We start from the raw sequence: 23,430 nt of genomic DNA, 5'->3' as shown, positions 1-23,430 counted from the left end.
TGCAAATACCTTAGGAGGCATATAAATTGTCCGAAGGCCAAGGAACCAATGTCAACCAAGAGAGAAAAACAAAGTAACTCAGCCCTGATGAATATCCTACCTAACTACGGAATGATGGATCTTCCTGATCTCAGTGTATTATCACATAACTGGAATTGGCTGCCCCCCAAAACAAGCCCTTGACAACATCTAAATGGCTCGCATAAAAATTACCAAAATCAATAATCTATCAAAGATTAAAATGATGGAATTTTTTCCTACACCACATCATTAAATAATATAAGAGTACCCATAAGACACAGACACATTACTCAAAAATTACTCTGGATTCTTGAAACAACCCAACATGTTTGAAATTGTACCGTGTTTGAAATTTTACTGTAGATTGGTAAAGATTCAGGACAGGCACAGGTGATTCACTTCCATTAAAATCAACCAGAGCAGCTGCCTAATGCTGGCAACTAGAACTCTGGTTGCTCCTCAGAGTCTTCAGGGTTCTTCATGCTTCCATGGGCTCAGGACACTGCTCTCTCTGCTCGAAATATATCTCCATCCTTCTCGCAAGGTCCTACTCATCCTTCAGATTCAGTTCTGATTCACGTCACCCTCAGTATAGGTAAGAGGTAATTTTTCATAGCACTGTCAGTTCACCTATATGATAGCATATATCACATAATAACTAATAAAGAATTGAAGTATTTTTCTCTTTTTCTTACTAAAATGACACTTTATAGTAGGAGCAAAGCTTTCTTTATGACTGAATCACCACAAGCCAGTCGGAATTCAAATATGTGTGATTAATAAAACATTTTTAAAATGAATGAATGCTACTGTAACCACAGAACCAGCTCGAACTGGTCCTATTCTGTCTCTTACAAAATACTGAGTTGTTTTCAGAGGCAGCGAATCAAAACTGCAGGCCATGCAGCTGAAGCATCTGCAGTGGAGAAAATGTTGCAAATCATCCCTGGGTTTGACTGGAACCTGAACGCAGGAACCCTTTCAGAAGTGACGGGTGCGCTGTCCAGGGAGGTCTGGTGCTGAAACCCCTAAAATCTCACCTGGAGCTCTGGATCAGAAAGACAGATTCTAGCCTTCTTCCGTCTCCTTGCCAGGCGGTTTCAAAATAAAGCTTTTTCTTTGTAAAAGCAGGTGCCGTAGCACCGGGTTTATGCCCATCGGGCAGTGGACCCCTGCTTGGTAACACTGCATTTCCAAACCTGCATGAGCTCTACGGCAGTAAGTTCTCAGGAAACTATTTAACTTGGGGTTAAAAAAATAATCTAAAAAACTACAGTTATCTTTGTAATAGTTTTACTCTGGTAATGTCTATACTATTTCAGTTCATCCATTGAAATTCAGGCGTATGATTTTAATTATATTGATAAAAAGCTGTTAATGACAGGGCGATGTGTTCAGGGATTAAATAAATGCAACACAAGATTTCCATTTCCTCAGGTAAGGAGCTTGGAAGTCGCCTGTCCATCTTAACAACAATTAAAAAGCTGAACAGACTGACAAATCAGCAACTCTGTTGACACCATGAGAGAGGGGAGCTCATAGGGAAACCCCTGCCCCCAAGACTGGAGACAGACCTACGGTGAGTACAGGGAGTCATGGGCTTGCCGAAGCAGAGATCCCAAGACGCAGTCTAGTTCCGTTTCTGCACAAATCTCCCCACTGACAGGAATCGCTCCATAAACGCCGGAAAGCTTCATATCCCACGTGTCTGTGTGCTTCTACAGCTGAAGTTGCCCCAGGCCAAACACAATCAAGCAAACAAACCAACAAACAAACTGGCCTTTATAATTAGAGTCTCCGGGGAGGAAACTTGGACATTGGGGTGCGCATTCCGTCGCAGAGGCGGACTACCTGTAATGAACCCCTGGAGGCCCACGCGGGGAGGAGGGGTGGGAGCGGGGCGAGGAAGGCGCGAGGGGTTGGGGGCGCCGCTGTCTGCGGCGCTGCGCGCAGAGCAGGAGTGGTCACTTCTCCGGCGTTTTCTTGCAGGAGATGCGGGGCCTGCTGGTTCTGACTTCCAGGGAGGTTTGCCGGCGCTCTCGGGAGCATTCGCGGGCTCGGAGCGCGGCGCGGTGGCGCGGAGGAAGCATCGCTTCGTTCTTCCGGGAGACTTGGCAGCGCCGTGGCTGAAGCGCGTCGTGTCCGCCGGGCCAGTCCCGGGGGCGGGGCGGGGCGGGGGCGCGGGAAGGGTGCAGGTGCGGGGACCGCGGCTCCCGGGGGTCCGGCTCCCGCCTCGGCGCGGCGCGGAGCAGCCCGCGTGTCACTCTCCGTAGAGCGCGCGCGGAGAGCCCAGTGAAAGCATGCTCCAGTGGCGCAATCGGTTAGCGCGCGGTACTTATACAGCAGTATATGTGCGGGTGATGCCGAGGTTGTGAGTTCGAGCCTCACCTGGAGCATGTTTTCTTCCCTTTCCGGTGTGATGAAGGATTTCCTTCTTACGCGTTTCCCCCTTCTCTTTAAAGAAAACGCTAAAAAATGGTCGTTATATTTTCCATGGGGAGACCACGGATACTCCCCTGATTAAGGAGCACGTTTCGTGGCTTTCAAACTGGAAGAAGGCAAACCAGAGGATGTAGGTTGGACAGCCCAGTCTCCTGTTTCCCGCTGCCTTCTTTGAACTATCCTTCGTCTCTCTGGGGACTGGGACTTGCGTGCGCTCTGCGATTTCGTGCAGGGTCACCCAGCTCACCGCCTTGCGGAGGCTGCTCTCCGCACCCTAGCTTTGAATCCACAGGTTTGCAGTGACGTTGCCGAACCCCACCTGTGAAATCTGAACGTGCTCGGGCTTAGGTGGCGGGGTGTTTATTTCTTCTTAATGCCATCAGAAAATAAACAGACGGCCTTGTCTGGAGGACTACACGCGTCTGAAATAGTAACTGAGGGTTGCTCTGCTTTTCATCCAGCCCTCCCAGGTTCCATCCGGCCCTCCCAGGTTCCATCCTGTCTTCTGTCTCTTAAATATGGATATTCCCCCAGTTTGTCTTCAGCTTTCCTCTCATCTACATTACTGTGATTCAGCATCTTTACTTTGGCTGTAACATTTGTCTCCCCCTCAGTCCTGTTGCTTTAATGCAGAGCGATGTATCCTGCTGACCACTGGACACTCCTGACGGGAAATTCCCGCGGGTGTGCAACATCAGCCCGTGTGGAATGACCAACCTCAAATTCACTGGCCCTGCGGTTACCGCCGTGACATAAACAGCCTCTGATCTCTGGCTCCTCAGTTCTCGTAGAGAGAAATAAATAATAAACAATGAAAAATAAATAATTACATAAAGTGGAGCTGCTATTTATAGAGAAAAATAAAATTAGGATAAGAGGGGTAGGGAATCCCAAGGTCTGTGCTGGGGATTCTATTTCACATTAAGTTGTTATAGAAGTTCTCTCTAAGCTAGTGACATTTAAGCAGACGCCTGACGGGAACAGGAGAGAAAGCCTTGGATATGTAAGGTGGAAGCCAGATCTAGGCGGAGGGAAGAACAAATGCACAGGCCTGGGTGTGGGTATGGCCCCAGAAGCATAGAGAAGAGTGAGGAAAACACTCAGCATTTCACCATTACACATTGTCGGGAACCGCCCTGCCTGGTATCAGAAGCTGTAACCCCCGCCTAGGCTAAGGCTAAGGGAACACCCTTGGAACTATAAGCCAGCAAGGAGACAAAAGCTTATCTCCCTGGCAGGAGTGCTGCTTCTGCTGCTTCATTCATAACTGAACCCCAAAGCTTGGTCGGTTAGCCAAAGACGGGTAAGATTCCCCAAGGGGGGAACAATCTAAGACAGGCACGATCACGTGGGAGGCCCCCAAAAGAAGGACTTTGGGGGCTACCGCAAAAGGGGGTGATGGACCCTCGCTCCTCAGCTTTGACATAGCTGGAGTCCTCATTGTCTGGGAGAAAATCTCCTTGTCTCTTGGTTGCCTTACTTCCCTTGCTCCACCTAAGCCTGAAACAATGACAGGGTGGTGCAGCTCTGTGCTGAAAAGGGCGGATTCCCCGGGTGATCAGGCCTAAGAAAGAATATGTAAAATCCTGAGGAAACTTCTTTGTTTAGAATGCTCTCAGTTGAATGAGAAGGGTCCAAGGAGGATGTTAGTTTGTTCCTCAAAGTTTTACAGCTCTTTGACCCTGACTCAAAATAGGCCCTCAGACTTCCTTGTTATCTATTGTTTGATCCTTACTTCCTAGCAATGAGTAATGAGCTTTTACCTGAATTCTTATGCAAATGAAACCAATAAAAAGCCTCTCCGGAGGGGGAATGCCATGCTCTCCCCGCCAGGGAGGGTGGCCTAGGCGCTCTCCACAGGAGCAGTGGCCCTGCTGTTCCCATTCCCCCACAGGACCTGGTTGTCTGTGTATGTTTTTCTCGAGTTTCGACGAGCCATCCGCAGCATTCCGTGATCACCGCTGGCCGGTGACCCACACATCAACACATAAGATTAGCTGTAGGGTGTTTCCCGCCCCCCCCCCCCCGTACTCTTTATTAAACTAAAGAAGATACTTTCCCCCCTAGTTTGCATAAGTTGTAATTATAAACGGGAATTGAATTTTATTAAATTATTTTTCTGCAGCTACTAAAATGTATATATAATGTTTTCCTTTAGTGTTTAGTGTGGTGATTATATTGATTTTATATTTAAGCCAATCATATTTATAGAGCAAGTTCGTGTGGTCATGATAGATTGATTACTCTTTCAATATGTTGATGGATTTAATTTGCTAATATCTTGTTTAGGATTTCTCATCTGTTTCACTGAGATATCTTGGCCTGTGTGTTTCTTGTTTTATAACATCCTAGTCAAATTGTGATATCAGCATCATACTGATTTCATTAAATAAGCTGGCAAGCTTTCTTTTTGTGCTAATATTGGTAATTTGTGTTTTCTTTCATTTTTTATCATTTGAAAAAAATGATAAAAAGTGATTTGCTGATTTAATAGATTTATATCTTATTTTTAGTGTTTCCTTTCTTTCTTAGGATTAATTTGCTCTTTTTATCTAGCTTCTTGAGATGGAAGCTTAAATATTTAATTTTCAGACTCCCCCCGCCCCCGCCCCAAACATGTACATTCAGAGGCAGAGGTTCAAAGTGAGAAATTTCCATGGTGCTCGCTTTTCATGGAGAAATTCAGAGGCTGAGCTGCCCTCCTGGCAGTCATGTGCAACTGCGGGCAGAGCAGCACCAGCTCAGCAAGCTCACTCAAGCTTCCATGCCCACAGCTTCCACTGTGACTTCATTACATTGACATGAGTGACTGATTATGTTACATTATCAGACATTATTGCTTATTTTAAGGTATAGAAATTAAGATTGCATGATATTGGTGTAAAGACAGACAGACAGACTGACAGGACAGAATAGCCAAAAACCAAACAGAATAAAAAACACCCAGATGCCATACAGTTCCCTGTTTCACAACAAGGAGACATTGCAATTCAGTGGGGACAAGATTGATTGTTCAATTAATAATACTGAGTCAACTGAAATCATATAGGAAAAAATAAAGTCAATGCTTATTTTACTCAATACATAAACTCAAGATGGAATTAAACTTAATGATTAAAAGTAAAACTTCTGGAAGAAGACATAGGAAAACAACTTCATGACATTAGTGTAGGTAACTACTTGTGAAATAGAATACAGAAGTCAGTAACCATGAAGATCGATAAATTGGAATTAATTAAAATGTAAAACTTCAAATACAAAATTAGGAGGGCTGAAAGCATGCCACAAACTAGGAGAAGATATTTGCAACACATATATCTGACAAAGCAGTCTAGTTACAGTATTTAATGAACTATGAATCTGTATTTTTAAGAACCTGGCAACCAACCTAATTTTTAACTGGAAAAAGCATAAGGAAAAGTGTAAACTATCATTAGTCATCAAAAATACAATTTAAAATACTAAAGCAGTATCACTACATCCTCGTCAAATACCTAAAACTAAAATGACTGACAATACCTAGTATTGACTAGGCTGAGAAACCACCAGCAGCCTCATAAATTGTTGATAGCGGCATTAACTGGTATATGTATTTTTGAAAACGATTTTAGCAGCATCTAATAGAGTTAAACATATACATACCATATAGCCCAGCAGTTTTATCTATTTATCTATCTATCTATCATCCATCTATCTGATAAATGAGTGTTTGTGTTCACCTAAAACCATGCACAAGAAAGCTCAGTGCTTTCTACAAGAACTCCAAACTGGAAACCGTGCAAATGCACATCACCATGGAATGAGCAAGTACGTGGTGGTGTATCCGATAAATGGAAGTCAGTGAAGAGGAACAAACTGCTTTTACGCATAAAAACATAGGTGCATCTCAAAGATTCAATAATATCGAGCGCAAGAAGCCGGGCACCAGAGCAGATTCCAGTTGATTCAGTGTGTGTGAAGTTAAAACAAGTGACATTCCATCTAGTGAGTGAGTTTGAAACAGTGGCTCATTTTTGGAAGTTATCAGCTAGGGAGCTGGTGGTGGGTCCACAGGGATATAAACTTGCCAAGTTCTCCAAGCTGTAGTACTCTTACGACCTGCGTGCTTTACCAGATGTAACGTATACCTAGCAGAACAGAAAGGGAAGGAATGCAAATACCTAAAAGAATAAAATAAATTTGAGCGCTAACTAGACATGATCCCAAATGGTGCTGTCTTGGATTCCAGGGAGCGTCCACTCCAGCGGGCAGCTCTGAACCTCCACAGCCCTGCGGGCAGCCACTTGGTACCCTGAGGAACCACATGGAGTTTCCTTTATCACTTTGAGCTTTTTGTTCTTCCTATCATACTCTGTAAACTTTTGTGGGTTGCCCCAGTTTGAGGTTACGTTGATACACTTATTTTTAAAGTGGGCAAAATGCCATTTTTTCAGGAAACAAGACAAAAATAATCTTAATTTTCTGATATGTAACATCCAAAAACGAAACTAAGGAGCTAGAAAGACTATTTAAAGGTAATTGACAGGAGTTCCTGTGTCACGTCTAGCCGAAATAGCTCAGTTGGGAGAGCGTTAGACTGAAGATCTAAAGGTCCCTGGTTCGATCCCGGGTTTCGGCAGAGAGGTGGCTCTCTTTTGTGAGAATGGTTGACATTCACACCTTAACTGTGTGAACAAGAAATACTGATTTAAAGGTACTACTACTTTAAAGGAATTGAAAAAGGTGGAAGGTATGAGAAAAAGTCCTTTTACTTTTTCAACACAATCTTCTTTTCAAAGTTATCATTCCACTAGAGGAAACGGTGCCACCAAGGGGCCAGTGAGTTCAGGTGGTTAGAACGTGGGCCTGATAACTCCAAAATTGTGGATTTGATCCTGGTACTGGCCAGTCACTGTTTTTTTCTTTTTTCTCTTTTAATTTATCCTCTCCCAGACAGAGTGAACTCTCCAATTTCAGCCAACAACCTGACATCACTTCACTTCAGAACTGGAAGTTCACACCTGCTCCCTCTAATGGAACATGAAGACTATAGGTAGCATTGTTATTGTTGTTTTGTTAAAAGCTAATATAAAAAGAATTAGGAAGAGTTTATTGAAGAAAACTGGGAGAGTAGAGTGGCAGCGAGGTGGGCGCGTTTTAGGGAAGGGGAAATTAAGAGGTAGGAGAAATTTCCTTTATTTTTATTTAGACAAACACAAAAATATCAAGGAACTTATTTTTTTCTGAAAAGATGTCTCCTTGAGTGGCTAGTTGACTCAGCTGGTTAGACTGATACTACCCAACTTCAAGACTTGCTATAAAGCTACAGTGATCTAGACAGTGTGGTACGTGCGAAAGAACGAACAAATAGGCTAATGAAACAGAACCGAGAGCCTACACATAACCCCGTACCAACCTAGTCGACTGACCTTTGGCAGAGGAGCAAAGGCAGTTAAGGAAGGAACAGTCTTTTCAACGACAGGTCTGGAACAACCATCACCATACTAAAAGAGAGAGAGAGAGAGGAACTGGACACAGACCTTACATATTTCCTCAAAATTAACTCTCAAGTGGGTAATATATGAGACCTAAATATAAAACTTTAAAATTTTCGAGATTACTTAGGAGGAAACTAGTTTACTTTGGGTTTGGCGATGACGCCTTTAGATACGACACCAAGAGTATCATCTATGAAAGAAAAAAAATGTAAGTTGAACTCCATTAAAATTAAAATCTACTCTGTAAAGACCCTTGAAAAGAATGCAAAGATAAGCCACAGTCTGGAGAAAATATTTGCAAAGCACATATCTGATAAAGGCCTGGTATCCAAAATAGATAAGAGAATAATCCAGGTGACGGAATATTATTCATCACTAAATATTATTTAGCACTAAAAAGAAATGCGTTATCAAGCCATGAAAGAACATGTTGCTTAGTGAAAAAAAGCCAGTCTGAGAAGTCCACAATGACATTATGGAAAGTGCAGAGAGACAGATAAAAGATCAATGATTGCCAGGGGTCTGGGGGGTGAATAGGCAATGAACAGGTGGAGCACAGGGGATTTTTAGGGCCGTGAAACTACTGTATGTACTGTAATGGCGCATATATGACGTTATGCATTTGTCAAAGTCCATGGACCCTAATGTGAACTATGGAGTTTAGGTAGTAATGACGTATCAGTATTGGTTCATCCATTGTATCACACTGATGCAAGATGTTAATAATAGGAGAGAGTATGAGGCGGAGGAAAGAGAGGAGATGGTAATTGTACTTCCTGCACGATGTTTACATAAACCTAAAAATACCCTACAAAATAAAGTCTTTCAAAAAGTAAGCATCAGTTCAAAAGTGGAAAGACTTTAAGTAGAAAAAAAGTTATTAAAAGAGAATCCCAGTAGTTAAATTAGGTCGTTTTTGGAGGTAATGAACTAAATTGTCATCATAGTGCCAAAGCATTAATGGGGAGGGGGGTGTTTGAAAGGGGTTTTGGGGTAGATTTAGAGTTACTCATCATACCAAGGTTAAACAAAAGCCAACAACATAACAAAACCAAGAGAATACTCAAACCCAGCATCAAAATCAAATCTTTACCAAGTTGCTGCAGACAGATGCCTGGGCACAGGGATAAGGACCTGGACTCTCTGTGGGGTCCCCAGATTGCCATCAGGACAGAGCCACAACACACCTGAAAGGACTCAGTGCCTGAGTGGAGAAGAGTCTCCAAGGTGGGTTTCCCTCCCACGTGAGTCGTGGCACCAGACTGTCAAAGACAAGAATCCGGTAAGGGAGCGCTGGATTTTCCTCAGGTGATTGTAACAGGGAGAGAGCCCTGCAAGTTCCAACATGGGAGTGTTTCCGCAAGGCGGTTGGCCTCAGGCGTCCACAGGGAACAGCAGACAAGTCACAGGTGAGGTTGTTTACATTTTAGGGAAGTCTCACTCACACGAATGGAAAATATTTATCTCTCTGTCTAGCTACTTGAAAGAGGATTGCACAGAAAGGGGCCTGAGATCGCTATCCTTAGAAAGACCACTTTAAGATTGGCCTTTAGCTAACAACTGGGACCTGAGAGCTCCCGCCTTTTCTTAGATGATGGGGGCTCCCATGCCTGAACCGTTTGTGGAAAAAAATATGGTTTATGCTGTACACCTGCTTTCTATCTGGGAGCCTGGAGTTTTGGTATATGCTAGGCAGCCTCGAATAAACACACTGGACACCGAGTCCCTGACAAACATTCCCCATGTGTTGTCACAACTTTTGGCTGAAGGAAGAAAGCATGTCCTGTGCGACCCGGGCCTGGTCTCCCCCAGACTTTGCCCATGGGTGTTTTCCCTTTGCTGAATTTGCTTCATGTCCTTTGCTGTAATAAATTGTACTTGTGAGGACGACTGTATGCTGAGTTCTTCTAGTGAATCACAGAACCAAGAGGTGCACAGGGGACGCCCAGCACCCTAGCACCCCCAGCACAGGGACAAAAGGTTCTCATCTTAGCTAAGTATCCATGAGATAAAGAACAGGAAGTTGGTCAGGAGTGAGACGGGAAGACTCTGTGTCTGCTCTTTTCACCAGTTTCAGGCAAAAGAGGAAAAGTTTGTGTTTGGCCTTGTCCATATCTAAATAGTATAATGTTTTGCATTATATAGGAATTAGGGCTTGGTGACTTCAAATGCCTCACGCAATTCTTTTCATATAAGATACACTAATGAATTGCAATGTCTCCTTGTCATAAAACAGGGAATTGTGTAGCGTCTGGGTCATCTCCCTCCCACTAACGCTCTATTCTGTCCCCTTGGTCTGTGTGTCTCTTTACCCCAATATCACCCTCTCTTAATCTTTTTACCTTTAAAATAAGTAACAGTACTGGTAACCTGAAAATAGAGGACAATTCAGTAGGGAAAGATTGACTCTTTTATACATAGAAAACCAGACAAAAATAATCGTAATTTTTCTGAGATGGGACATTTAAAAGAGAAACTAAGAAGATAAAAAAGACTATTTAAAAGTAATTGAAAAGCACTGGGCCTGGCCAAAGAGCTCAGTTGGGAGAGCATTAGGCTGGAGATCTAAAGTTTACTGCTTCAAACCTGGCTTCTGACAGCTGCTTTTGTGAATGTCTTTTACTATATCTTTATTTTCTCAATCATAATTTACATTCAATATTATTTTGTGTTAGTTTCAGGCATACAGCATAGTGGTTAGACAATTGTATAGAATACTTTACAAAGTGTTCCTCCTGATATTTCTAGTGCCCACCTGGCACCATACACAGTCATTACAATATTATTGACTGTATTTCCTACCTTGTCCTTTACATCCCCATGACTATTTTGTAATTACCAATTTTTAATTTTTTAATTCCTTCATGTTTTTCATCCAGTCTTCCTACCCTCCTTCCTTCTGTCAACCATCAGTCTTTCTCTAGCTATGGATCTGTTTCTATTTTGTTTGTTCATTTATATTGGTCTATAGATTCCACATATAAATGATATGGTATGGTATTTGTCTTTCTCTTTCTGGCTTATTTCACTTAACGTAATACCCTCCATGTCCATCCACACTATCGTAAGCAGTAAGATTTTATTTTTTATGGCCAAGTACTATTCCATTGTGTGTATATACCACAACTTTTTTGTTTACTCATCTATTGATGGACACTTGGGCTGCTTTTACAGCTTGGCTATTGTAAATGATGGTGCAATGGCCATAGGTGTGCATATATTCTATCGAATTAGTGTTTGTTTGTTTTGGAATAAGTCCCCAGAAGTGGAATTGCTGGTTAACAAGGCAATTCCATTTCCAATTTTTCAGGACCCTCCATACTGTTTTCCACAGGGGCTGCACCAGTCTCCAGTCCCACCAGTAGTGCACTGGGGTTCCCTTTTCTCCACGTCCCCACCAGCATGTGTTGTTTGTTCATTTACTGATGGTAGCCATTCTGACAGGTAGGAGGTGATATCTCATTGTGGTTTTACTTTGCATTTCCCTCATGATTTGTGACATTGATTATCTTTTCATATGTATTTAGACTATATGTATGTCCTCTCTGGAGAAATGCCCATTCAAGTCCTTTGCCCATTTTTTAATTAGATTTTTTGTTTTTCTGGTGTTGAGTTGTATGAGTTCTTTGATTTTGGGTATTAATCATTTACCAAATGTCTCATTGGCAAATACATTCCCCCATTCAATGGATTATCTTTTCATTTTATTGATGGTTTCATTTTCTGTCTAAAACTTTTAGTTTGATATAGTCTCATTTATTTATTTTTTCTTTCAATTCCCTTGCTCAAGGGAAAAAAAAAAATGTTACTAAGAAATGTCTGAGATTTTACTGGCTGTGCCTTCTTGTAATAGTTTTATGGTTTCAATGGTTACATTTGTATTTAATCCATTTTGAGTTTATTCTTGTTTATGGTGTAAGATGGTGGTCTAGTTTCATTTTTTTTTTATGGCACGTATCTAATTTTCCTAACAAGGTATACTGAACAGGAATGTCTTTTAATTTTAATAGTTATCTGGGGCCCCGAGAACCTGGCATTTCTGCAAAGCATGCAGCCTTTCCCCACCACTCCAGAAATCCACCAGTGAGCCCTGCAGGAGCCTCTGTTCCAGCCACGGGCGTCACTGCCCACGACAGCACTGCCTGTGTGGGAGCGGCTAGGCCCCGCGTCCCCCCGCCGAGCCCTCCGGGGCTCGGCCTTTCCCGGGTCCGGGCCCCGCGTGTCCCGGTTCTCGCTGACAGCCCTGTGTCAGGTAAACACGGCGTGCGGCAGAGATGTCCGCGAGCGAGGACTAACCAAATGCGAAAAAATGCTGATGGGGAAGATGACACTGGTAGAAAAACAAACAAACAAACAAAAACCCTCTGTTCATTTTTCTTTGAAGCTTCTTTGATTTTAAAACCATCCTTGTAGTGACCGTTTTCAGCCCAACGCCTTTTTCAAGTGCGGGAGAGATTAAAGGCAGGAAGGAAGGAAGTCCTTCCCGGTGGCTTCTTCTCAGGCCACCGTCGGACTCTGCAGGCAGCCGAGGGCGGAGAGCAAGTCAGGTCAGCTCCAGAAAGATGCATTCGAAGGATTGCAAGGACTGTTTGAACAGTCTTCGGGGAAAGTTCCCAGTGTATTGGAAAGGGGCGGGGGGCGGGGGGAGGGGGCGGCAGCAAAAAGGACGAGCCAGCCAGGAGTCGAACCTAGAATCTTCTGATCCGTAGTCAGACGCGTTATCCATTGCGCCACTGGCCCGCACCTCCGGGGACTCCCTTTCAGTACCACCACTGTTATCACTATCAGTGTGTGCAGTTTGTAGCTCACCAAGAAGTGTTTTTCTTATTTAGAAGGAATCAGAACCGAAAATAGTACTGATTCTGGGAAAGCTTGATTTATTTTGTGATTAGTTTGCATAATATAGATTTATATTAATTTTTTTTAAACAGTAGTCAATGTTCATTTACCTGACTGCATTGGAAACTTGTTTGGGACTCAGTCGCTGCTTTTGTTGCCTGAACAAATCTCCACGGGCTCAACCACCTGTTCTCTGTTCCTCGCTCCATTTCACATCCTGTCTTCCTGATCCGGCCCATTTTTAGCTCTTATTACTACTGTTTGTGAAAACATTCACCAAATGCAATAAACCCAAAATGTAATAAGAAGGCAAGAATTCAATAAAAGTATAGATTTTAAGAATCACATGTGACCAAAAAAAACAACCCACCTTAGAAACCAGGAACTAATTTTCTAACACATATAATTGAATTAAATTAACTTGAGTGTGAGAAGTAGGCGAAATAGCTGAAAATGCAAAATTGCTTATAAAAGAGGTTTTGGTCCGTTGAGAAGGAGATGAGGTTTCGTTTGGGCTTGAAATTCAAGGCAAAGTCAGAGTCATAATATGTTCTGTCTATGCCTTAGTTTCCTCGTTTGTATAAAGCGTTTCAAAGAGCTCTTGGCAGACATGATGCAGTATTCTCCTACATACTTATGGGTCTCGCCGGCCTCTGATGAGCAGCCTCTGATGAGGAACACTGAAGGTTGCTGCTGGAGAGCGCTGTAAGGGATCATCAGGAAGCAAAAGTGCTCCCAAGATTTTCAACGTCTCCTCGGCCCTCGGCTGCTGTGACCAGAAAACTATCAGGCTCAACTTCATCTCAACACAGCCAGTATTTTCAGAGTGCTCTACAGCCGGAGCTCCGTGTGGATAGTGAAGTAGGGGTGGAGGAGGAAGGGGAGGAAGAGGAGGAAGGCTGGGTGCAGGGGCTTCACAGACGACCAAAAAAGGAAAGAGATATAACCGAACTCACAGCTGGCTGGGGCCCCAGCTCCCCTAAAATATTCCAGTTACAAATTGGAACTGCCTCCCTCTTCCACCCTCATTTTTCTGCATGTTGGGCGGACTTAAGTTTTGCAGAAGTTTCAAGTCGTAGGATCTATACGGAAAAAGAAGAAAGTCACGAGCGCCGTGAACAGTATTTGAACCTGCACCCGAAGACCCCACTGGATTTGGAGTCCAACACCTTCACCACCCGGCCACTGCAGCCCCTCAGAGCCGTGCGTAGGTCATTTGTCAGAGCACATGAAAGAAGGGATGGGACAGCTGATTCCTTAATGTCTCCAACAAAACCTTTAAATCCAAGCTTACACACTTTATTTAATGAGAATTTCAACTTCTTAGATAGACAAAGAAAATCTTGACAACATCTTTGACTTAAATTAGTCTTTCATTCCACAAAGGTGAGGGAATTCTTTATTGCTCAACCTTCAACATATAGCTATACCTGAAAAACTCACTACCTAACAGCTACTACCTGGTCCAAGACACCTTTCATCTCTAACAGGAAATATTGCAAAAATCTTTTAATAGGTTTCCCTTCTTCCACCCTTTGCAGCTTTACAAAGCATTCTATGAAAAGTAGTCCGAGAGATCTTTTTGAACCTAGAACACCTTATGGCACAGCTTTACTTAAAACTCCACAGCATCTTGGTATCTGTATTGGGAATGATGTTGTTCAACCTTCTAGTTTGTTGTCTTCTACAGAGTACCCCTTCCCCTGGCAAAGTGTAAGGCCTGAATAATAGAATATTCCCCTGACGTACATTCAAATTGGTTTTTATTCATCTAGAGAAAATATCTTGTATTGGATTAGGATCACAAAAAGCAAGTAGAAGATAGGCCCTGCCTTAATTTATATTTAATTTAATTTAATTTAATTTAATGATGGGTACTGGGCACCAGGACTACAGTTCTTTAGTAAACGCTTATCTTTGCCTTAAGCAAGCCCATTATGCATCTAGGTTAACATGCCTTTGAAAGGTCAGAAGTAATCTTCTTTTTCAGATCGGAGGGAGGCCTAAACACTTCCCAGAGAGCACACCGTTCTGTTAATTCTCCTGTTATCCAATTCCACCCTTGCTTTCTCCCACCTTATGTAATCTTCTTCACATCACCTCCTTTATTGCAAATGTATGAAAGATGCTGCAAAACTGTCACTCTCTGGAAGCATTTGAGATGTTGCTTCTCAGCAATTATGATTAGTTTGGCTCCAGTAAAATCTTATAAAAACTCTTTACCGGTTTGGACATTCTTAGGTCAACAGAACGACTATCAAGTACTTTATTTATATTCTAGTAGTACTTTTCCAAAACAAGACTGTGTAATATGTAGATATACGAGAGAGCTTTTAAAATGTGCACAGGTCAATTAACTTTTGCAAATATCACTACCTCTAACTGAGAAACGGTCATGCCGGGAGGAAGGGAGAGGAACCCAGCGAAGGGAGCAGAGGTGACTCATCGAATGAGTGCTCCGCTGGGCCCTCCCTGGCGGACACCTGTCCGCAGGTGGTCAGCCCCGCATCATCCTCTGCGATCCCGAATTTCTCTTGGTTCAGACTCTGAACGTTCTTCGCCACGGGTTTTGGGGGTCCTGGTTCCTGGGGACCGAAAGGGGTCACAGGCTCTGGAGAGGCGGCCCCGCGTTCGGGCGCCACCACGTGTCGAATGCCGGCACTGCAGCTCCAGACCCGCGACCCCGAGCACGGAGGCTTCTCGGTGAGTTTGAAAAAGACCAAGTTTACCCGGAAGAAACACAAATTTGGAGCTTTTCCTCTTTTCCTCACTCCGCCACCCCGTCTTCCTTCACTAGAAGAGGACGGAAAGAAAAAGGGAACAATTCCTCCTTCTAGCCAAGATGAATGTAAAGAACACTATTGTATGAATATGTTTCAACACCCCACTACCCTGGCCGGTTAGCTCAGTTGGTTAGAGCGTGGTGCTAATAACGCCAAGGTCGCGGGTTCGATCCCCGTACTGGCCACGAAGTGGTGGTAGTTTTGCTGTTTTAAGAGCGTCCAAGTTAAGCAGGACTTCCACTTCCTTCAAACCTCCTTGCTGGCAGATCCTGCCCCCTTTGAATAACGTCCTCTCGGGGTTGCGTGGGCTCAGGCGTCAGGCTCCACCTCATTCTCAAAGCAAAATGGTGACAGAGGTCCTTACTTTTATTTACTTAATTTTGTTTTCCTGTGAGGAGACTTCCTTAGAGAAAGAACCTGAATTATGTTATTGCTTCTCAAAACAGATTGTGTTAACCATATATCACTCACGTGTCATATCACATCCCCCAATTCAGTCTAACAGAAAACAAGATTAAAAACTAAGAAAGAAAAAATTTCCAAAATTTCAACAAGAATGACAAAAGCTCTTTCTTTGGTACACTCTACACACTTATTCCAAAATAAAAGGGATACAGATGTTAAAAATTTTTAAATTTTAAGCCTTTTTTTGCATGCATAATACATTCATGTGTTTTCAAAAGCAGGAACTGAAAGATAAAAAAGATACGTTGAAATTTTCCTTCCATCCTCATCCCCCATCAGCCCACTTCTCACCATCACCTCCTAGAAGTAAGCTCTATCCTTAATTTCTCATTTATATTTAGACATATGTGTAATATTTGTGTCAATTATTTCTTTTTTCACACAAAAGATAGCATAATTATTTTGCATTTGCACTTTTCTCTTAGTATATGTTTGATCTTTTAAGTTGCACTTTCAGCTTTGTACATTATAAAAATCGGAGCTTATTTTCAAAGGAGTTGGTCCTTCCACCCCGGAGTTGAATCTGAAAACTTTTAACCATTTTACCAAGTGTAGGCATATCCAACCCAGAGATGGAGGTGGTCGAGATGATATCCTTGTTTGTCTTACAGTGTGAACAAAGCACTTTCTTAAGCCAGATGATATTCAGAGAGGTTTGATATGGACCACTAAGCTGCTCAGAACAGAAGAGTGAGCTAGGGAGTTGTTTGGGATTACAGGGCAGGGAGTACTAAGGGCTCACTCTAGGTTACTCATCATTAATTTAGAGCTGGTGTGTGGTTTTCTTCAGTTTCCTTCACCTGCAAGGGTAGAGGTCATGAATATATAAACCACCAACACCAAGAAGGAACAGTAGAATCAAAGTTCAGTTTGGATCTACTGAGTTCCTCCCATCCTCAGAGTATCAACACATTTCCCTTCACACAGTAACATTATTATTGCTTCATGTTTTAAAACAAGTAACGCACATTGAAATAAAAATATTTTCAAAGACTATCAGATGCATGGGAAAGGAGTGTGAGGGACCAGTACTTCTCCGATCACTCCAGCCACCTGTGATTCCCATCTACCCGACATGAATGGACACCTGAGAATGGGTACTTAAAAAAAAAAATGAATACAAGCCTATCTACCCCCCCCCCAGGAGTTTCTCATGTGTGAGTGGAATTTATATATATATAGATGTCTGTTTGTAGATACTAATATATCAAATATATAATGTAATAACAACTACCATTTATTTATTCAACACGATTTTTTTCTCGGTAGTCTGTGAGACAGTCACTGTTTCTGACACTAAGCCCATGGATACAATTCACAAATAGCCAAAAATGGTCTAGGGCATAAGGATGGTTAAGATTCTTCCCCTAAAGCAACGTCTATTCAGTAGAGCTGTTTAATTCCACCACAGAGTCCTCAGAATAATCACTCAGAGGAAACCTGGGTACTAAACAGAATTACTGTCAAGCACACAGGAGACAGGTGCTGTCACAGCCAGTCTCATTAATGCCTTAGTTCTCACCATACTTTCTCCCTGGAATGCTCTTTCTCACTTTGGCTTGTCAAAACTTCCTTCAAGACCTAAACTTAAATACTTGCATTTATTATTTATTTATTTATTTATTTTTAGGACATGGAGGTTATAACAGAACCTGTTCCTTGCTGGGTTTTGTTAGACTGATGTGGCTGGTAGAGACAACCCAGTTTTAGTTTCAGTGAGTTTATTGTTTACTCACACAGGAAAAGGAAGAGTAACCAAAGGTACCAGCACCCTTGTTCCTTGTCCTATACACCAAGAGAGAAGGGGAGAGGCCCTGGGGGAAAGAAGCTTGCAGAGCACTTGGCCTATTGTGCCATCCATCTGCCCAAAGCTCAGGGAACCTAACTTTGCTACACCGGCTCCTCCGTGTACCCCTTCTCCAAGCCCAGGATTTGTCAATCACTTGCCGCTCTCACTAAACCCCTGTAATATATTTTGGTGGTGAAACGTTGACCTCCTCCAGACTTTGACATATTGCTGCTACCCAGCCATGGTTGGGAAAAAGTTGGATGCTAAGTTTTGACACCAGAAATACTTGCAAAAATGCCAAGTTTTGGTTGTTTAAACAGATGTCAGGCAAACACTAAATTTACCTTGTTACTTTGTAAGATGCTGCCCCCAAGACCCACCCGCCACCACCCAAAACACAGTTGAAGGGTAAAGCACACCAGCTCCTTCTTGGAGGTGAGTGGCTCTGAAAAGAGCCTTTGGGTGTGAACGAGCCGGATCAGTCTCTTCGAGGAGGGTTCACTTGGCGCTGGTGTACTTGGTGACGGCCTTGGTGCCCTCGGACACGGCGTGCTTGGCCAGCTCCCCAGGCAGCAGCAGGCGCACGGCCGTCTGGATCTCCCGCGACGTGATGGTCGAGCGCTTGTTGTAGTGCGCCAGGCGCGACGCCTCGCCCGCGATGCGCTCGAAGATGTCGTTCACGAACGAGTTCATGATGCCCATGGCCTTGGACGAGATGCCCGTGTCGGGGTGCACCTGCTTGAGCACCTTGTACACGTACACGGAGTAGCTCTCCTTGCGGCTGCGCTTTCGCTTCTTGCCGTCCTTCTTCTGGACCTTGGTCACAGCCTTCTTAGAGCCCTTCTTCGGGGCAGGCGCGGACTTCGCTGGTTCAGGCATGGTCAAAAAGAAACACCGAAAAAGAGAAAGAACGAGCGTTAGGCTGCGAGTGTCCGCTGGGTTCACAGACTTTTAAAGGAACCGGTGAGCAAAGTCACGCCTGATAGGCGGTAACTCCAGAAACGTCACGTGAATATTGTCCAGTCAAAATAAACGTGTTTCAGGAAGAGAATTTCGTTGGTTTAAATGAAAGGGCTGTAACTTTTGGCCAATAGCACAGGTTCCTTTTCGCGCCCAGGAGCGACTATAAAAGAGGCATCTCTGGCACTTCAAATCATACTCAAATTAGGGTTTAAGCACTCCTACTACTATGTCTGGACGCGGGAAGCAGGGCGGCAAGGCGCGCGCCAAGGCCAAGACGCGCTCGTCGCGGGCCGGGCTGCAGTTCCCCGTGGGCCGCGTGCACCGCCTGCTGCGCAAGGGCAACTACGCCGAGCGGGTCGGCGCCGGCGCGCCCGTGTACCTGGCGGCCGTGCTGGAGTACCTGACGGCCGAGATCCTGGAGCTGGCGGGCAACGCGGCGCGCGACAACAAGAAGACGCGCATCATCCCGCGCCACCTGCAGCTGGCCATCCGCAACGACGAGGAGCTCAACAAGCTGCTGGGCAAGGTGACCATCGCGCAGGGCGGCGTGCTGCCCAACATCCAGGCCGTGCTGCTGCCCAAGAAGACCGAGAGCCACCACAAGGCCAAGGGCAAGTGAACTGAAAGACCAGAATGTCTGTCTTAACTCAAACCAAAGGCTCTTTTCAGAGCCACTCATGTTTTCCTAAAAGGGCTTGCTCTTTCCGTAGTGCAGAAGCTACTTGAAAATATTTACCAACCTACCAGTAGGTGGCACTATATGAAAGTCATGGAAAGGCGAAAGTTAACTTCCAGTAAGGCAGAACCTAGCTAGCATCAGCACAGTAAAATAGAGACTTTCTCACAGGTAACCAGTGCTGCAGGACTTTATTTAAATGCAAATCTTTCCGTGACCCGCAGCAATAAAAGCAAACCACTTTAGTGTTTCTCCACGAGGTTTGCATCATAATAGGGCAGGTCCTCTGCAACTTGCTCATCTACAACACTTCGGGGCCCTAGCCGGTTCCCAATAGTAAAATAATGCTTCATGCCCCCAGTCATGTCCTTGACGCAAAACTCAACCCTGGGTAGCGTAACTTTAAAAAGGGCACACAGTAATTTTTCTGTGCCATTTACAAATTTGAGGGTGTTTTCCTTAACCCCATTTTACACAAATCTCACTTGAAATGGTGAAATGTGGAATGCTTTATATTAGAATGCTTGCTAGTGAAAAAGTAAATGTCAAGTGCTGAGTTACATATAGACAAAAAGCGTATAAAACACTGTAAGAGTCTCTAAGTTTAAATACAGAAGTCAAGATTTTAAGGTGAAATTAGTCTTCTTAAACTTGAATGAAGCTAAAAAAAAATTCCCTCAGCCAATCGCATGAAGCGCACGCCTTTTGCAAAAGATCAAAGGAAAACCAGCTTCAAGTGCCAAAATGAACATTTTTATTCAGCAAACAAGATATGTCATTGCAATATTTACATTAAATTCTTCGGAGTAAGGCCAGAGAACATTTTAAAGAAAACGGGCAAAGATGGTACATACAGAGAAGAGTAGAAAACAGCCGCTGGAGAACCGGTGGGTGGGAGGAGGTTAGTTTCCGGTCTGAAGGTCCCAGAGGCTGCTGCGATCAGGAAGTGTGTGCCGCGTCCAATACCTTCACTGCGAGCATTGATGGGCAGATGCCTGGTCCAATCAGAGCTGGACTTGCCTTATATATATGGGTTCAACTAGAGCAATAGCTGAATGTGTAGTTCTCTCCGAAATGGCTCGGACGAAGCAGACGGCGCGCAAGTCCACGGGCGGGAAGGCCCCGCGCAAGCAGCTGGCCACCAAGGCCGCCCGCAAGAGCGCGCCGGCCACCGGCGGCGTCAAGAAGCCGCACCGCTACCGGCCCGGCACCGTGGCCCTGCGCGAGATCCGCCGCTACCAGAAGTCCACCGAGCTGCTGATCCGCAAGCTGCCCTTCCAGCGCCTGGTGCGCGAGATCGCGCAGGACTTCAAGACCGACCTGCGCTTCCAGAGCTCGGCCGTCATGGCGCTGCAGGAGGCGTGCGAGGCCTACCTGGTGGGCCTGTTCGAGGACACCAACCTGTGCGCCATCCACGCCAAGCGCGTCACCATCATGCCCAAGGACATCCAGCTTGCGCGCCGCATTCGCGGAGAGAGGGCGTAAGCTTAACGCAAGTGGTAGTCTTGAACCCAAAGGCTCTTTTCAGAGCCACTTAATTCTCACCAATAGTGGCTGTTGCACTATTGCGTTAGGTGTTAGTAGGTTCAAGTTAGGTGAAGGACTAACAAACAGGACTCGGGGTTCCTACTAAGATAGTGGTCTCGTTTTCCTCAAGCGAAGTAGATTAAAGTGTTAGTACAGTCGGATATGCAGTGTAATAGGTATGCGTTGCTAATCACTACTTTGAAAGAAGAATTTCTTGGGTATAAAGTCACTACTTGAATCTTGCAAGAAAGTCGCATGTAAGAAGCAGGAAGGAGGGATCAGGCCACAGGGAAGAACTTCCCACCCTGTAGACATGGAGTTAAGCTCATGGATAACCGGAACCTCCCTCCCCATTTTGGGTATTAATCTGGTAGCAGAGTTGGACCTAACAATCCTCTGATGTCCTCACTGCACAGGGAAGGGCAACTTGAACGTGGACTAATTTGAACGAACTCCAGGTTTCGGGGAAGAGCACATGTAGGTTTAAATTGGACAGTATTGGTATTGTGCCTAGCATCTAGCACTAGTGGGCAGACCTTAGATTTTGTTGGTGACAATTGCTCTTTCACGACTCTTAAGACAAAACAAAAGCCGACTTTGGCTGAAACTTTCTTGAGAAAATGGGTTAGTGTTTACACGGATCTTTTTTCTTATGAGAGTTGTGTTATTCATTTTGTTTACAAGTAGCACCTGGTAACCCTATAGGATAAAGCTCCGAAATGTTTCCTTCAGACCCATTCCAAATTTGATATAAAATTAGCAAATGAGCACTCTGGCTTGTCTTTTCCAGTTTCCAGCGTCCTGGAAGTGCAGGCCTGTGTGATAGGACTCTACCTGTAACTGATACATGTGGTTTTCTAAATACCTAAAATTATGTTCAACTGGGTCCTAATGTTCTAGATTCTCCAGTTGGGGTTGGGTCTGGCAGTTCCTTACAAGTGTTTTTCATTAGTTTCCTTGACAAGCTAGCACCTCATTTTACACTTCCTGTCAACTTGTGTACAGTGGGTGTACATTACCTTTCCTAAAACAGAAAATGGAAACAATACTCACCTAAACATTCAAGACTTTTCTTGACAAATTGGTTTGTGTACACTGTGTCATTACAAGTTTGTAAAAGAAATGGGAAGGTCTTTACATTCTTAGTACTTTTTAAAAAATTATATAAGATCACTACTGCAAACATCATGCTCTGCTCACGATCATGTGCATCACCTTCTGGTTCATGGGAAGGAGCACCCATGATTACCATATACAGAATTTAGGTTGATGACACTATTTTACCAAATTTAAATCTTTTCATTTGAATCAACACCTTTAGCAAAATAAAGTGCTGATTATCTTCTCTCAGGAACCAGCTTTCCTCTGGGAAGACAGAAAACATTTGGAGGGGATAATGGCCCTTTGACGCCACCCTCCCACTCTGCCTGATGATCCAGCAATTTCTAAACAAACTGACATTCCTGAGTGTGTAAGCAATGCCTTCTGAGTTGGGAAACTAAGCTGTTAATTAGTCAGGAAGTGCCCACAGCAGATGACCTATCTATATGACCCATACTCATACTGGGAAGGGCATCATCTCCTGGAAATGGGCAGTAACAAATTAATCTTTCAGTTTGCATTACATAAAAATTTTATTCAGGGGCAGTGAGTAATTCTAGTTATGGGGACCTTTCTAATTATGTGGCTACACCTTGTGCTGAAAAGCGATGGTCTGATGGCCTTTCACCTAAGCTCCTTCTAGACTTTAATCATACTTTCATCACCCTATACCAGGAACTGAGTTTCATTCTAGGAATGGCAGTCACGGAGTGATATTCAGCAACGCCAGACCCTTTGGATCATGATAATGGGCAGATGGTGAGCCAGGTACTAATTTTAAGATAAGAGATCATGGGGGAAGTTGTGAGAACAATCAGTCTGGGATGTTCATTTTGTTTCCTGGGGATCTCCAAGAGTTTCAGAAAGTTTTAGATGAATGTGCATGTCTGATTTCAGAAGATAAGTCTGGATGGGCATAAAGATTTGGGAGTCACTGTGCTCACTTCAGCAGCACACATACTAAACTGGAATGATACGGAGATTAGCATTGCCCCTAGACAAGATGGTATGCAAATTTGTAACATGTTCTGTGTTTTGTTGAGAGTCTTATGCTCAGTGAAATAAGCCAGCCAGAGAAAGACAAATGCCATATGATTTTACTTATGTGTGGAATCTAATGAACAAAATAAATTCACAAAATAGAACTAGACTCAGATACAGAGAACAGACTGACAGCTGTCTGAGGGGAGAGGGGGAGCTGAATGAAAAATGTGAAGGGATTAAAATTAAAAAAAAAATTGGTGTCATTAGTATATACAAATGTTTAAGGCAAAGGAGTGGCCCACATATCCCTTCCAGCTCCTTCCTACCTCTTTTAACCTCTGCCTCCGTGCCAATATCCAACTT

General features: G+C 43.8%; 3 protein-coding genes and 5 non-coding genes across 9 annotated transcripts; 6 read left to right on the top strand and 2 right to left on the bottom strand.

Annotated features, from left to right (window-relative positions):
• The first annotated feature begins 2,323 nt into the window (after positions 1 to 2,323).
• TRNAI-UAU lies at positions 2,324 to 2,417 on the top strand. Its single transcript has 2 exons — positions 2,324 to 2,361; positions 2,382 to 2,417. It is a non-coding gene; the product is annotated as a tRNA-Ile (tRNA).
• A 4,591-nt stretch (positions 2,418 to 7,008) lies between these two features.
• Positions 7,009 to 7,081, top strand: TRNAF-GAA. Its single transcript has one exon. It is a non-coding gene; the product is annotated as a tRNA-Phe (tRNA).
• Positions 7,082 to 10,940: 3,859 nt separating this feature from the next.
• On the bottom strand, positions 10,941 to 18,722 carry LOC114489535 (histone H2B type 1-K-like). Of its 2 annotated transcripts, XM_036015683.1 has the most exons (3): positions 18,319 to 18,722; positions 18,152 to 18,160; positions 10,941 to 10,951 (listed from the first exon to the last, which is right to left on the bottom strand). In XM_036015683.1, the coding sequence occupies exons 1-2, from the start codon at positions 18,693 to 18,695 to the stop codon at positions 18,157 to 18,159; spliced, it is 381 nt and encodes a 126-aa protein (XP_035871576.1). In that variant the 5' UTR covers positions 18,696 to 18,722; the 3' UTR covers positions 10,941 to 10,951; positions 18,152 to 18,156. The 2 variants fall into 2 exon arrangements, with proteins under 2 accessions (XP_035871576.1, XP_028359311.1); XM_028503510.2 differs by lacking the exons at positions 10,941 to 10,951; positions 18,152 to 18,160 and having other exon boundaries at positions 18,247 to 18,722.
• On the bottom strand, positions 12,608 to 12,680 carry TRNAR-ACG. Its single transcript has one exon. It is a non-coding gene; the product is annotated as a tRNA-Arg (tRNA).
• On the top strand, positions 15,674 to 15,747 carry TRNAI-AAU. Its single transcript has one exon. It is a non-coding gene; the product is annotated as a tRNA-Ile (tRNA).
• A 278-nt stretch (positions 18,723 to 19,000) lies between the features above and the next one.
• LOC114489529 (histone H2A type 1) lies at positions 19,001 to 19,440 on the top strand. Its single transcript, XM_028503500.2, has one exon. The coding sequence runs from the start codon at positions 19,006 to 19,008 to the stop codon at positions 19,396 to 19,398; it is 393 nt and encodes a 130-aa protein (XP_028359301.1). The 5' UTR covers positions 19,001 to 19,005; the 3' UTR covers positions 19,399 to 19,440.
• A 991-nt stretch (positions 19,441 to 20,431) lies between these two features.
• LOC118498208 (histone H3.1) lies at positions 20,432 to 20,991 on the top strand. Its single transcript, XM_036015680.1, is given in 2 exon segments — positions 20,432 to 20,492; positions 20,495 to 20,991. Coding segments are annotated over 2 exon segments (492 nt in total). The 5' UTR covers positions 20,432 to 20,446; the 3' UTR covers positions 20,941 to 20,991.
• Positions 20,992 to 23,019: 2,028 nt separating this feature from the next.
• Positions 23,020 to 23,121, top strand: LOC114489545. Its single transcript, XR_003683868.1, has one exon. It is a non-coding gene; the product is annotated as a U6 spliceosomal RNA (small nuclear RNA).
• Positions 23,122 to 23,430: the final 309 nt, after the last annotated feature.

This window comes from Phyllostomus discolor, chromosome 14 (genome assembly GCF_004126475.2).
Source record: "Phyllostomus discolor isolate MPI-MPIP mPhyDis1 chromosome 14, mPhyDis1.pri.v3, whole genome shotgun sequence".
Classification (NCBI taxonomy): Eukaryota; Metazoa; Chordata; class Mammalia; order Chiroptera; family Phyllostomidae; genus Phyllostomus; species Phyllostomus discolor.
The sequence above is the reverse complement of the archived record's forward strand: the minus strand, read 5'-3'. Positions and strand labels throughout refer to the sequence as shown.

Coding starts and splice junctions, on each gene's coding strand:
- LOC114489529 (XM_028503500.2), top strand. CDS start 19,006: ATGTCTGGACGCGGGAAGCAGGGCGGCAAGGCGCGCGCCAAGGCCAAG.
- LOC114489535 (XM_036015683.1), bottom strand. CDS start 18,695: ATGCCTGAACCAGCGAAGTCCGCGCCTGCCCCGAAGAAGGGCTCTAAG.